The sequence below is a fragment of the Condylura cristata genome, unplaced genomic scaffold (assembly GCF_000260355.1).
Source record: "Condylura cristata isolate star-nosed mole 26May11 unplaced genomic scaffold, ConCri1.0 scaffold00042, whole genome shotgun sequence".
Lineage (NCBI taxonomy): Eukaryota > Metazoa > Chordata > Mammalia > Eulipotyphla > Talpidae > Condylura > Condylura cristata.
In genome coordinates, this window is record NW_004567143.1 from 758,809 (window position 1) to 771,581 (window position 12,773).

The 12,773-nt window shown below is 38.5% G+C and overlaps 1 protein-coding gene across 1 annotated transcript; it reads left to right on the forward strand.

The window, feature by feature from the left end:
- Positions 1-7,369: 7,369 nt before the first annotated feature.
- LOC101627589 (olfactory receptor 2A5-like) lies at positions 7,370-8,299 on the forward strand. The gene has a single exon (XM_012733888.1). It carries the CDS (start codon positions 7,370-7,372, stop codon positions 8,297-8,299), a length of 930 nt encoding a protein of 309 aa, XP_012589342.1.
- Positions 8,300-12,773: the final 4,474 nt, after the last annotated feature.

Consider the following 12,773-nt stretch of genomic DNA (forward strand, 5'->3'; position numbering starts at 1 on the left):
CCAGAGATGCGGAAGGTGAGAGGATTCACCAGAGACAGAGTGGGGAGCAGAACAGGCAGATGGACGAAGTACACTGCTGAGGGGAGCAGCGGGCGGGTCAAGAGAGGTCTGCCGCGCCATGTGGATCTCCTCCAGGGCAGGTGGGGATTGAACTCATGCAGAAGTGGCTCAAGCTTCTCTGTGCTGTGCTTTAACCCACTGCGCCATCAGGGAGGGCCTGTTTCTGTGTGTTTTAATATAGGTCATGCTCACAGGTGTAAGCTACCTTCTCATTGTCCCTTTGGGTGTATTTCCTGTGCACTGAGTGATGTTGAACATATTTGAAGGTGGCTGTTTGTCGCCTGTGTCTTGTGTGGAGAATTGTCTTCCCAGCTTTTTGCCCATCCCATGCATCGGTACCTTGCTGAAGAACACAAAGTGTGATCACAGGAATCGCAGCCCTGCCCTGCTCATGACAGCACTTTATCACAGCCATGTATGGAAACAACCTGAGTGTGCATCAGCTGAGCATTGGTTTTAGAAGATGTGCGTACCTGTGCAGTGGGTACCACTTAGCTGTCCAAGGGTCATCAGTTGCCCTGTGTGACAAGAGGATGGAATTGGGGGCGGAATGATGCTGAGTAGCATAAGTCAGAAGGGAAAAGTAAATTCTAGACGAATCACTCATGTGGAATAAAGAGCAAAAAACAGGGAGTAAAAAAATTAGCCAAAAGAAAGCCTAGGAATCTGACTGTAGCATTGTGGCTACATGAGGGAGATAGTGGGGAATTCAAAAAGTGGGGAGGCAGTGGATTATGACAGAGGACTACGGGGGATGTGGTATAGTGACGTCAAGAGGTGTGAACCTGAACTTCCATGTCACAGGCCGTGTTATGAACCAAAGTTGCCTCAATAAAAATATAGGATTTTTTAAAATGTCAACACATTGCTACTATAGAGGGAAAGATATTGTGAAATGTTGGATGCGTTAGTTTTTGGCAATCATTTCACAATGTAAACAGGTGTGAAGTCATTACATTGTACACCTGAAATATAAAAACACTATTATGTGTCCATAAGACCTACCTACAGATGAAAGGGAGAAAATTAAAGTGACACTGAAAACATTTACTGATCCATTTAAAATACATATATTGATTATAAATTTATTTGGGTATTTAAAATAGCTGTAGTCTCTAAGACCAAAAAGTGAAAAGCTAGATCTGTTTTATATTTTTGTAACAAATCTTGAATGTATATATTTAAAAATAGGTTTTTGCTTTTAGGTCTGCTATATACATAGATGTAGGTATATTATCTGCAGATTTAGGGAATCCCTACTTATCCTAGTGGCAGAATAAATATGATTAAAATTTAGTTTTGGAGATTTAAAAAAAATATATTGACCTAGAAGTCACTTTCAAAGTTCTCAAGAGGTCCATTATCACAGATAAAGAAATATTAACTTCATATACTCAAAATCAGTGTGTATTTCATTGAAATTAAATCATTCAAAATATATAGTCCATACAAGCAATGAGGTATTTTCTAAAACATTTTAAGGGCTCATGAGTAACTGTTATGGATATTGGAATCCTTGCTATGTGCGTCTCTCAGCCCTGGCCCTGATGGATCACTTTGGTTTGAGGGACTGTTTCTTTACCACGTTTGCAATAGCTGGTTCCGTGGGAACCTTCTTTAATCTTCTACAAGTCACAGCCTCACATAATATCTAGGGAGTTCATAGAGCAGCATGAGTTTAGAATAGGAATAATTTAAAGATTTGTACACTCCAATTTGTGACATGTCTCTAGGGCTTAAACCCTTGAGGCCACTGAAAGTCTGTGTGGACACAGTGTGATTTGACATTTGCCTAGAACATTCCTCAAGGGAAACACATAGAGAATGTTATTCACCTCCAGAGAGAGAGGACAGGGATGTTTTTCTCCCACTTTAGAAAAAAGAAGGTAGAAAGAATCGTGTAAAAATTTCCTTCTGGGAATTGGGTGTTTTTTTATTCTAAATAAATCTTTACTCCTAGAGGCATAAGTTAGAGCCCCATAATGTGTTGAAAAACCACCATCAGTTGTAGCAAATGCTCTTCAACTGAGATTTCTCCTCAGATCCCTGTCACAGGGTCTTAGAACACGGCCTTTGCCTCTCAAGGGTCTTAAGTGGTCCAAGGAGATTCCAGAGGAGTGTCCAGAGCTCACATCTTCTTTACTGCAATTTTAAAATTGAGGTAATGTTGCTTTACTCCATTGTATGAGATTTAGAGGTGCTACTTCCTAATTAAAATAGATGCATTTACACAGGAAATGATGTTCAGTCTAGAGAGTTGGAGCAGAACAGGGAGGCTGCGAAGACCAACATGCCTTTGTAGAGGGAACCGTATTCCTGGTGATCTCCCCTGGCAAGACTGTGTACAGCTAAATGGAGCAAATCCCCAGGTTTCACTCCTAACCCAGCTCAGAAACTCCTGTGCCCTGATGGGTGTGTGTAGTCTTGGTGATTGTGGAGGGAGGTATATTTCAGATATTTTGGCAGGCTGAGGGTTGGGCATTCAAATGATTCCAGTGTACCGGTTGAGAAGGAATCTGGAAGGATGAGAAGCCTCATAGCAAACAGTTCCTCTGGATAATACTCTCTAATGGTCACAGGAATCAAAGAACCTTATAGTGCTTAATCCAGGTCTGATATTACCAGAGTCACTTATAGTAGAAAGTAGTTAGCGGTAGCAGGGAAGTCTTCTCCTTGTGGAAACAGGGTAAGAAGCAAGATTGTAACAGAGTTATGTCCTATTGAAACTCCCCAGACTATCAGCAGAAATTATTATTACTAGAAGCAGAAATTATGATATTAATAAATGTCCCACAACAACATAGATTGGGGGAGGGTAGATAATGGTGCCCAGAGCTGGAGAGAGCATGCTCGTTCGTCCCTGCCCCATCCAGCCCCGGGGAGAGTGGTGCTCACTGCCCTGCACCCCACTTCTGAGCCGCTCTTACTGGAGCGATTCTGTTGTGAGGGAGATTTTGCCTAGGCTCGCTTGATATTGCCTTCACTATTTCTGGGTTGCGTTACTAAAGAGTTTTAATCTTCCATTATGATTATTTATGAAAATCTCACTGAAATGAATGGAATAGTAAGGGAAAAGATTGCAGTTTGTTCAGACATTACTCTAAAATAAAATAATGGCAATATTCCCTTTGGATTTGTAATGTAGCTTGTATAGTTTAGAAAAGCTTTGCTATTAACTTAATGCACACTTATATAAAAGCAATCATTTATATCACCTAAGGATGTCGCCGGTTTTTTCTGACATTTTAAAAAAGATTTATTTATTGATGCAATCAGAACTGGGGTACAGGCCAGAGGTGCGGGATAGGGGTGAGAGGATTCACGAGAGACAGAGTGGGGAGCAGAACAAGCAGATCGACAAAGTACACTGCTGAAGGGAGCAGCAGGAGGGTCAAGAGAGGTCTGCCAGGCCCCGTGGGTCACCTCTGGGGTGGGGCTTGAACTCATGCTGAAGTGGCTTTAGCTTCTCAGTGCTGTGCTATAACCCACTGTGCCACCAGGGAGGGCCCTTTTCTGACATTTTTTGCTCTGAGCCTCTACTCAGCTGATGCCTCCCATAACTAATATTTTGAAAATATTAAAAAATGTCATTAAATTTGCCTTCAAGTTTCCTGATAGGTGATTGTCTTAGTTTCCGAGTAAGGAATATATCACCAAAGCAGTGTCCTGAAACTCCCTTCCAGCATCACTTCAAAGCAGGTGTAAAGCGTTAGTTCACTTTTTGTTTCCAGCCCAAATCTTTCAACACATTCAGCAACACCCCAAAGAAAAGTCATATTGAAATTACTGTCTTACTCAGCGTTTTCTGATTGAAAGAGGTATTCAGTGATTAAATTCGAAGTGTGAACTATTTTACTAGTAAATTATAATTCACACCTTGGACAATAGATAGAAATAGTGATAGAAGATATTTACAGGCAGTGTGAGCCTGTAGAGAAGCTTCAATTCATAAAAGTGCAATAATTTTAGGAGCTTGTGAGTTCAGGTGTGCTGTGATGCTCTCTGCTGGATTATACAGGAGATATTTGAAGTCTGTGGACATTGTCAACTCAGCATGACATCTATCCATATATGTCTGTACATGTGTGTATATTTCTACTGATATTTAGATTATATTATTCCCTGCTAACACACGTTCTAGTGCCTTGTTTCACCTAGAACTCAGTGGCTGTTGTAGAGACACAGTTCCATCCACCAAGGGACCTTGAAAACCGCTGAAAGAAGTCATCTTAGCCCAAAGATTGAATCTTTGGTATCACACTCAGTTCATGTTTTATTTTACCCTAGGAAAAATGATTATGTGAGGATGTCCTGGTGTGTATCACCTCAGCCTCATCAATTTATATGCATTTATTATATGACAACCTTTTATATGTCAGTTTTCTGAATATTAAAGGGAAATATTACTTATTTTAAAATATGTGATATTATTGTAAAATAAGAAAATGTATGAAATATGTAATATTAAAAACATTAAGGTCTTTTGCTGGTGTGTAGAGAGGAACAAGCAGGCTGTCACCTTGCTTTCTGTGGTGTCTGGACATACAGGAGCCTCAGGGTTGTGTCCTCGGCCTCCTTCAGGCTCACACAATGAGACTCTGCATAGTGACCACACAGAATTTTGTGGGACTCGTGAATTTTCAAACTTGAGGAATTACACTTCTGAATCTGACATTTTCATGGGATTTTACAGTAATTTCCAGCATGTTTATTTCCAAATTACTTTATAATTAGAGAAGAATCTCAAGACCTATGAATTAATCTTTATCATATCTTTAAGAGGCTGACCTCCTACTAGCTTGGATTTTGTAGCTCTGTAAAATTTGTATTGTTCTTTTAGGTAGAAGTCAGATGCAGCATTGTGTAATTCAGAGCTGTGGTGTTGAAAATACAAAGTATTCATTAGTTTTAATAACTGTATGTGCAAAGAAATCTTCCCATAACGGTGGTGTAGTCCTATGTCGTCTTACCTGTTATTCTCCCGGGATAAACTGAAATTACTACAATCCACAAGCTGTCATGAAAGGAAACATAATAGATTTGATGCAAAGTGAGTATTTGTATATTTTGTTCTTCATTCACATGTGAGAGTGTGTCTATAGGAACCTCTGAATAGTGGGAGGTATCACCATGTGGAAATGGGAACAAAAGATACAGGACATCTCTGTAAACTTGTTGTCAACTCCTTTATTCTAGAGAGTAGATAACTCAAGCTTATAAAGACACTGGGATTTGGTGTGTAAATGAGAATCTACTTGCATGACAATCGGTTTATACTTAAGCTTTATGAAGTTTCTTCCATTAAGTATTGTTGTTCTTTCTTGATATTTAATTTGAAAAGTGTAACAATGCACTGAAAGTGGTACATTTTCTATTAATTTTAATAGAGTATTAAGACATGGCAATCAGAAAAACAGAATTGAGAGGCTAAAGTGGGAGACTTACAGGAAGATCAGCTGGAGGACAGACAGCCCTGGTAAATTAGGGACCTTCCTCACCGGTGATTCATTACAGTTACAGCATATCTGGAATTTTGCTCATTTGCTTTTATCAAGTGAGAAAAGATGATGTGGTTGAGAATTTTCATGGTTCTGGAGGTGAGGATGGAAACAGAGGGGATCTAGAAAGACAAATAATACATAGAATTGACAGAGAAATGCCATCTGGGGATTTAATTTAATAATGAAAGTTATATAAATATTAATGCATTATATTTTATCACTTTCACATTTTATGGGATACAACCTAAGTGGAAAGTGGAGGGATTAATTCACAAAAAGCTAGTATACAAATTGTGTGTGTAGCAATTGAAACATAAGTCAGGAAAAATAATATGAAAAATGTGCATGTGATTCTATGTGTAATAAATAAATGTTAGTATTTTAAAGTTTTGCCTGTATATGTAAATATAAGTCCAACATAGAATGAACACTACATGTACATTTATTGACAACTGTCAACATCAGTCATAGGGAAATCACTTGTATAGAATATATTGTATTACATAATATCTGTATAGGTTTTTGTTGAATTTCATGTTTTCCGAGATAATTTTAAAACCTCAAGATCAAAATCTCATGAAGTATGTGCCCTTTTTTCCACATAAGAATAAGATTGGCGAAAAGATAAAATATAAATTAAAAATGTAAAATAATCTCTTTATATCTAAGTATACAATAACATTTTAGAGAAGATAATTCATAAGAATATGGAATTATAAATGTACTACTGCCTTAAAATGAACTAGTGCATAATATTAAAACACCAGATGATACTAGTGTTAATTAGGTAATGTTAATTATCAAATGTTAATTTTGGTTAATGTTAATTTAGTAAATTAGATTTGTCTCGCCAGAAGACAGAGTAGAGATACATTAGGAGTAAAAAATATTAAGAATCCACTATCTCTTTAAAAATATGTACAGCAAAGTATATAGTCTGTTTCCTATTGATTGGTATTTGAACAATGATAATGATTTTAATAAAAGTATAATGATTAAACTTCTTGCTAAATCTGATCATTGCTTTGAAAATATGACTCAACATTAGAGTGAATTAGACCTTTTGATGCAGAAAATGATTCCATGCCTAACTGGATAAGTACAAGGTTGAGAGAACAAATTTTTAAATTAGAAGTAGGAAAGTACTGATACTAAACAGTGTGGGAAATGACTTTGTAATGTGGATCTGTGGAGAAAAAAAACTGGTTGTCAAATCCATATCCCTCTTGAGAAAACGTGGGGCAAAGTAATACTGTCTTAGTGTTAAGGAAGTGAATTAAAATCTCATTTATTTTGTCGATACTACCTAGAAAATGAATGGAAGACATTTTATAATACAAAAAATGTGCCCCTTCAAAATTATCATGGTTCATGGCTAATTCATGTCAGATTACAACCTAGAGCAAAGGGTAACAAATAATATGTTTATATCGTGAATGTTGTTTATATAACTTGGGTAGTCATGGAAAGTAGAATGAGGAATAGAACTGTTCTTAAAAACATAAGAGGGATAAATTGGCATTATTTTGGCACTTACATGGTTCAAAAAATATAAGATATTTATGTATCCGAACACAAGTACACTCATGACAAAGAAACATGAATAAATAATACAGTGAAATGCATAATGCAATGTTTATAGTTCTTAATTTTTATCTCAAAGTCAATCACATCAAAATAAAATGGGAAAACACCAAAATCAAAGAAACAATGGGAAAACACTGGGTCAAGTAGAGATCATCATGTATGCTTTCTCAGAGTTCTGGCTTTTCATTCACTTTTCAGTCCTGGACACACTGTCACTCAGGATGGGGGGCAACCAGTCGTGGGCCCCCAAGTTCATCCTGGTGGGGTTCCCCCTCAGCGCGGACATGGAAGTGCTCCTCTGCGCTGTCTTCTCCCTGCTGTATGTCTCCAACCTGCTGGCCAACGGCATGATCTTGGGGCTCATCTGGCTGGACGTCAGGCTGCACACCCCCATGTACTTCTTCCTTTCGCATCTGGCCGTCATTGACATGTCCTATGCTTCGAGCAATTTGCCCAAATTGCTGGAAAACCTAGCGAAACACAAGAAAACTATCTCTTATGTTTCTTGTGCAGCACAGATGTTCTTGTATCTGGGTTTTGCTTGTGCTGAGTGCCTGATTTTGGTGGTGATGTCCTATGACAGGTACGTGGCCATCTGCCATCCTCTCCACTACACGGTCATTATGAGCTGGAAACTGTGCACAGTGCTGGCCATCACTTCCTGGGCTTGTGGGTTTTCTGTTGCCTTAGGACATCTACTTCTCTTTCTGAGATTGCCCTTCTGTGGGTCCCAGGAGGTCAATTTCATCTTCTGTGAACTCGTAGCTGTCCTCAAAGTGGCCTGTGGGGATATTTGGACCAACAAACTTTATATTCTTTCTTCTGGTGCTTTTATCTTAGTGGGACCCCTGTCCTTGATGCTGGTCTCCTACGTGCGCATCCTCTTGACCATCCTGAGGATCAAGTCAAAGGAGGGACGCAGAAAGGCCTTCTCCACCTGTTCTTCCCACCTCTGTGTGGTTGGGTTCTACTTTGGCATTGCCATGGTGATTTACATGGTGCCTGATGATGGTCACTGGGATGAGCAGAAGAAAGTCCTGACCCTGTTTTATGTGCTCTTCAACCCACTGCTGAACCCCCTTGTCTACAGTCTGAGGAATGCCCAAGTGAAGGCTGCCTTCAATAGAGTATTGCAGAAGCAGAGGACATGATGAAGAAGTGTGGAATTTTATAGTTTGTAGTGCTCAAATTTGAGCTTCTGGCATACTTACCTCGAGTTCAAAGAGCATCTCACAGAGAAAGATTCTCTTCACCAAATGGTCTTAAGGAAACTGAGCAATTTTATTCCCAACTGAATGTACATAAGCCACTTTGTCATCCATACCGAAACTCGGATAAGATTGAAGGAATACTTAAGCCAAAAAATTAGGTACAATAAAACACACATATACAAACCTTCCATTCCACCAGCTTCAAGGATGTCTTTGGGAATCAACACCAAGGATAAGGGAAGTAAAAGTAATTTCAGTTAGGAGTAGAATCCTGGATCATGTGTAGATCTAACTTTAACATTGTATGAATCCTACATACTCTTTTCCATTTTTGTTGGGACAATCTATGTTCTCACCAACAGTGGACAAAGGTTCAATTTTCTCAGTACTCCTGGAGACATTTGTTGTGTCCATGTTTGTTTCATATAAGCCACTCTCATAGTGTAGGTGGCTTATCTTGTCCTTTTGATTGCATTTCCCTTGTGCTAAGGATGAACTTTTTTTAAGGTGGCTGTTTGTCTCCTGTGTCTTCTGGGGAGAATTATCTTTTCACCTCTTTGCCCATCCCATGCCTAGGGAATAGGTGCCCTCCCCTGCTCATTATAGCACTCTCTCTACAGCCTTGTCATGGAAACAACCTCAATGCCTATTTCCCGAGTAGTTTTTAAGAAGACGTGTATAAATGTGTGGTGGGTACCACTATCACAGAATTGAGGATTTAACCTGTGACAAGAGCATGGAATTGGGGGAGGTGAGATGGTGAGTAACGTAATTCAGAAGAGAGAGCGAAATGCCAGGTGATTTCCACTCACTTCATTCTCGTATGAAGAATCAGAGGAAAAATAGAGGAGGTAACAAAAGTAAGTCAAAAGAAAGTCTAGGAATCTGACCGTAGAATTGACAATGTGGGGCAGAGTGGAGAATCAAAACAGTGGGGAGGCAGTGGATTGTGAAGAAAGGTTGTGGGTGCTATGAGGGGTGATGTGGTGTAGTACCATGAAGAGATAGGAACCTATACCAACACATCAAGGCAGTGTTATGAGCCAAAGTCTCCTCAATAAATTGCGATAGGGCTGTTTACAATGTCAACACACTGGTACTAAAAAGGGAAAGAAACTATATGAAATGTTGGATGTGCACTTTGGAGCAATCAATTCACAATGTAAGCAGGTGTCAAATCATTACATTGTGCACCTCAAATATATGAACATTACTATATGTCGATAATTTTAAATAAACATGAAAGGACAAAGTTAAAAAGCACTTGGAAACATTTGCTAACCCATTAAAAAGAAATATCTCATTATTAATAACATATGTATTAGGTTGTTTAAAATAGCTATAATCTCTTCGACAAAAATTTAAAAAGCTAGTCCTGTTTTATATTTTTGTGAAAATCTTGAATGCGTATATTGGAAAATAGGTTTTTACTTTTGTATCTGCACCAATGTGTTAAAATATCCTCACGGTAGAATTTGGGAATCTCCACTCCTCCAAATGGCAAGATAAATGTGGTTAAAAGGTTTTTTTTTTTTAAGTTAAAGAAAAGTATTGACCTCCTGGACACTTTCAAAAGTTCTCAAGAGGTCCATGATCACAGATGAAGAAATATTATATTCATGAACTCAAACTGTTTGTGTATATCACTGAAATAAAATGATTGCTTGCTGTCATATCAAGAAATTGAAATATTTTCTAAAAAATATCAAGGGCTCATGAGTAACTTTATGGATATTGAAATCCTGGCTATTTGCGTCTATCAGCCTGTCTCTGATGGATCACTTTGGTTTGTGGGACTGTTTCTTTACAGGTTTGCAATAGCTGGTTCCATGGAACATTCTCTAACCTTTTATAAGTCACAGCCTCACACAATAGCTAGGGGTTTCATAGAGCAGCATGAGTTTAGAACAGGAATAATTTTAATGATTTGTACGCTCCAATTTGTGGGATGTCTCTAGGGATCATAACCCTTGAGACATTTGAAAGTCTGTGTGGAGACAGTGTGATTTAACTTTTGTAATTTAACTCTTGCCTAGAATATTCCACAAGGGAAAAGTACAGAGAATCTTTTTTCTCTTCCAGGGAGAAAGGACAGGGATGTTTTTCTAACACTTTAGGAAAAAGAAGGTAGAAAGAATCATGTCAAATTTTCCTTTTGGGAATTATAGTTTTTAACTGATTCTGAATAAATATTTATCCCAGAGGCATAATTTAGAGCTCTGTTATATGTTGAAGAACTAGCATCAATTGTAGCAAATGCTCCTCAACTGAGATTTTTCTTCAGATGCCTGCTACAGGGTATTAGAACGTGTGATTTACTTCTAAAGGGCCTTACATTGGTGAGAGGAGATTCCTGAGACATATCTGGCGCTGACATTTTGTTTTATTGTTTTTTTAAAATTGAGGTAACGTTGTTTTATTCCACTGTATGTGATTGAGAGCCGCCATATTCTAATATAAAATGGATTTATTTGCATATGAGATGATTTTCACTTGAGCGAGGTGAACTAGAGCAGGGAGGTGCAGAAATCAGCAGATTTGTAGAGGAACCACATTCCTGGTGGCATATATTGATCTTCCCTGTTGAGACTGTGTACAGTTAAACATAATAATTCCCTAATTTTCACCCCAACCGAGCTCTAGAATCTTCTGTCCCCTGATGTGTGTGTGTGTGAGGGGGTGGTAGTGGGTGTTTCTGATATCTTGGCAGTTTTCTCATCACCTCCCAGTGTGGCTGAGGGTTGATCATTCAAATGATTCCAATGTGTTTGAGAAGGAATCTGGAAGGATGCGAAGCCTCATATATAGCAAACAGTTCCTCTGGATAAGACTCTCTAACGTCCACAGGAATCAAAGAACCTTATAGTGCTTAACTCAGATCAAATATGCACAGATAGATATGAGTAACCTCATAGTAGAAAGGAAAATTCTGTACAGGGAAGTTCTCCTTGTGAAACAGTGTAAGAGCTCAGCAGAAATTAATAAGACACTTACAAAAGTGTCCCACAACAACATAGTGAGGGGAGGGAAGATGCATACGGCTGCTCAGAGCTTCAGAGCTGGAGAGGGATCAGCCCATGCCCCGTCCAGCCCGGAGAGTGGCATTCACTGGCGGCCACCTCCCATTTCTGAGCCTTTGCTGCTACAGGGATTCTGCGGAGGGGGTTCACTCAGGCTCTCTTGACATTGCTTCACTATTTGTGCCTCGTTACTTATGAGTGTTACTCTACCCTTATAATTATTTTTGAAAACAGTTAAGTAAATGAATGGAATAGTAATGGGAAAGATTACATTTTGTTCAGCTATTAAGCTAAAACAATGCAAATATCCCCTTTGACCTTTTCTAATATAGAAAAACTTTGTTATTAACTTAATGCACATTTATATAAAATCAATCATATTTATATAACACAGGGATGTCTGCATGTTCCCCTGACATTCTTACTACAGCTGCTATGCGCTTGTTGATGCCTCCCTTTATCTTGTATTTGAAAATATTGAAAAATGTCATTACATTTGCCTTTACGGATCCTCAGAGGTGATTTTCTTACTTTCCAACTAAGGACTCTATCTCTATCACCAAAGCAGTGTCCTTAAACTCCCTCACAGCATCACTTCAAAGCTGGTGTAAGACCTGAGTTCACTTTTTGTTGCCTTTTCTCCTCGGATTAATGTGGCCAAATCTGGAATTTTGTTTGATTGCTTTTATCAAGGGAGAAAAGATGATGAGGTTGAGAATGTTGATGGTGCTGGAGTGACAGTGGAGAATGAGTGGATATAGAAAGATGAATGATACATAGAACTGATTAAGATATACTGTCAGGGAATTTAATTTAATAATGAAAGTTATATAAATATAAGTGCATTACATTTAGTCACTTTTACATTATATAGCATAAAACCTAGATGGAAGGTAATGTACTATCACAATAAAAAGCTTGTAAGAAAATCAACAGTATGTACCAATTGAAACCACTGTCAGGGAAAATAATATGATAAATGTACATATGATGCTAATGTAATAAATAAGTGATAATTTCATAAAATTCTACTAATATATGCAAATATAGGACAACATAAAATGAATACTGTAGGTATAATTATTGACAGTTGTCACCACCATAGAGAATCACTTACATATGACATATTATATAGCATAATATTACCTATGTAGGCTTTTGCTGAATTTCATGTTTCCCAAGATTTTTTTTTTAAGTTTTATTTATTTGTGCATACAGAGCTAGGGTACAGGCCAGAAGTGCAGGGAGGTGAGAGGATTCACCAGAGACAGAGTGGGGAGCAGAACAGGCAGATGGATGAGGTACATTGCTGAGGGGAGCAGCGGGCGGGTCAGGAGAGGTCTGCCGTGCCATGTGGATCACCTCCAGGACAGGCGGGGATTGAACTCATGCGG

Bases quoted from the DNA above. Each gene is read 5' to 3' on its own strand.
- LOC101627589 (XM_012733888.1), top strand. From the start codon at position 7,370: ATGGGGGGCAACCAGTCGTGGGCCCCCAAGTTCATCCTGGTGGGGTTC.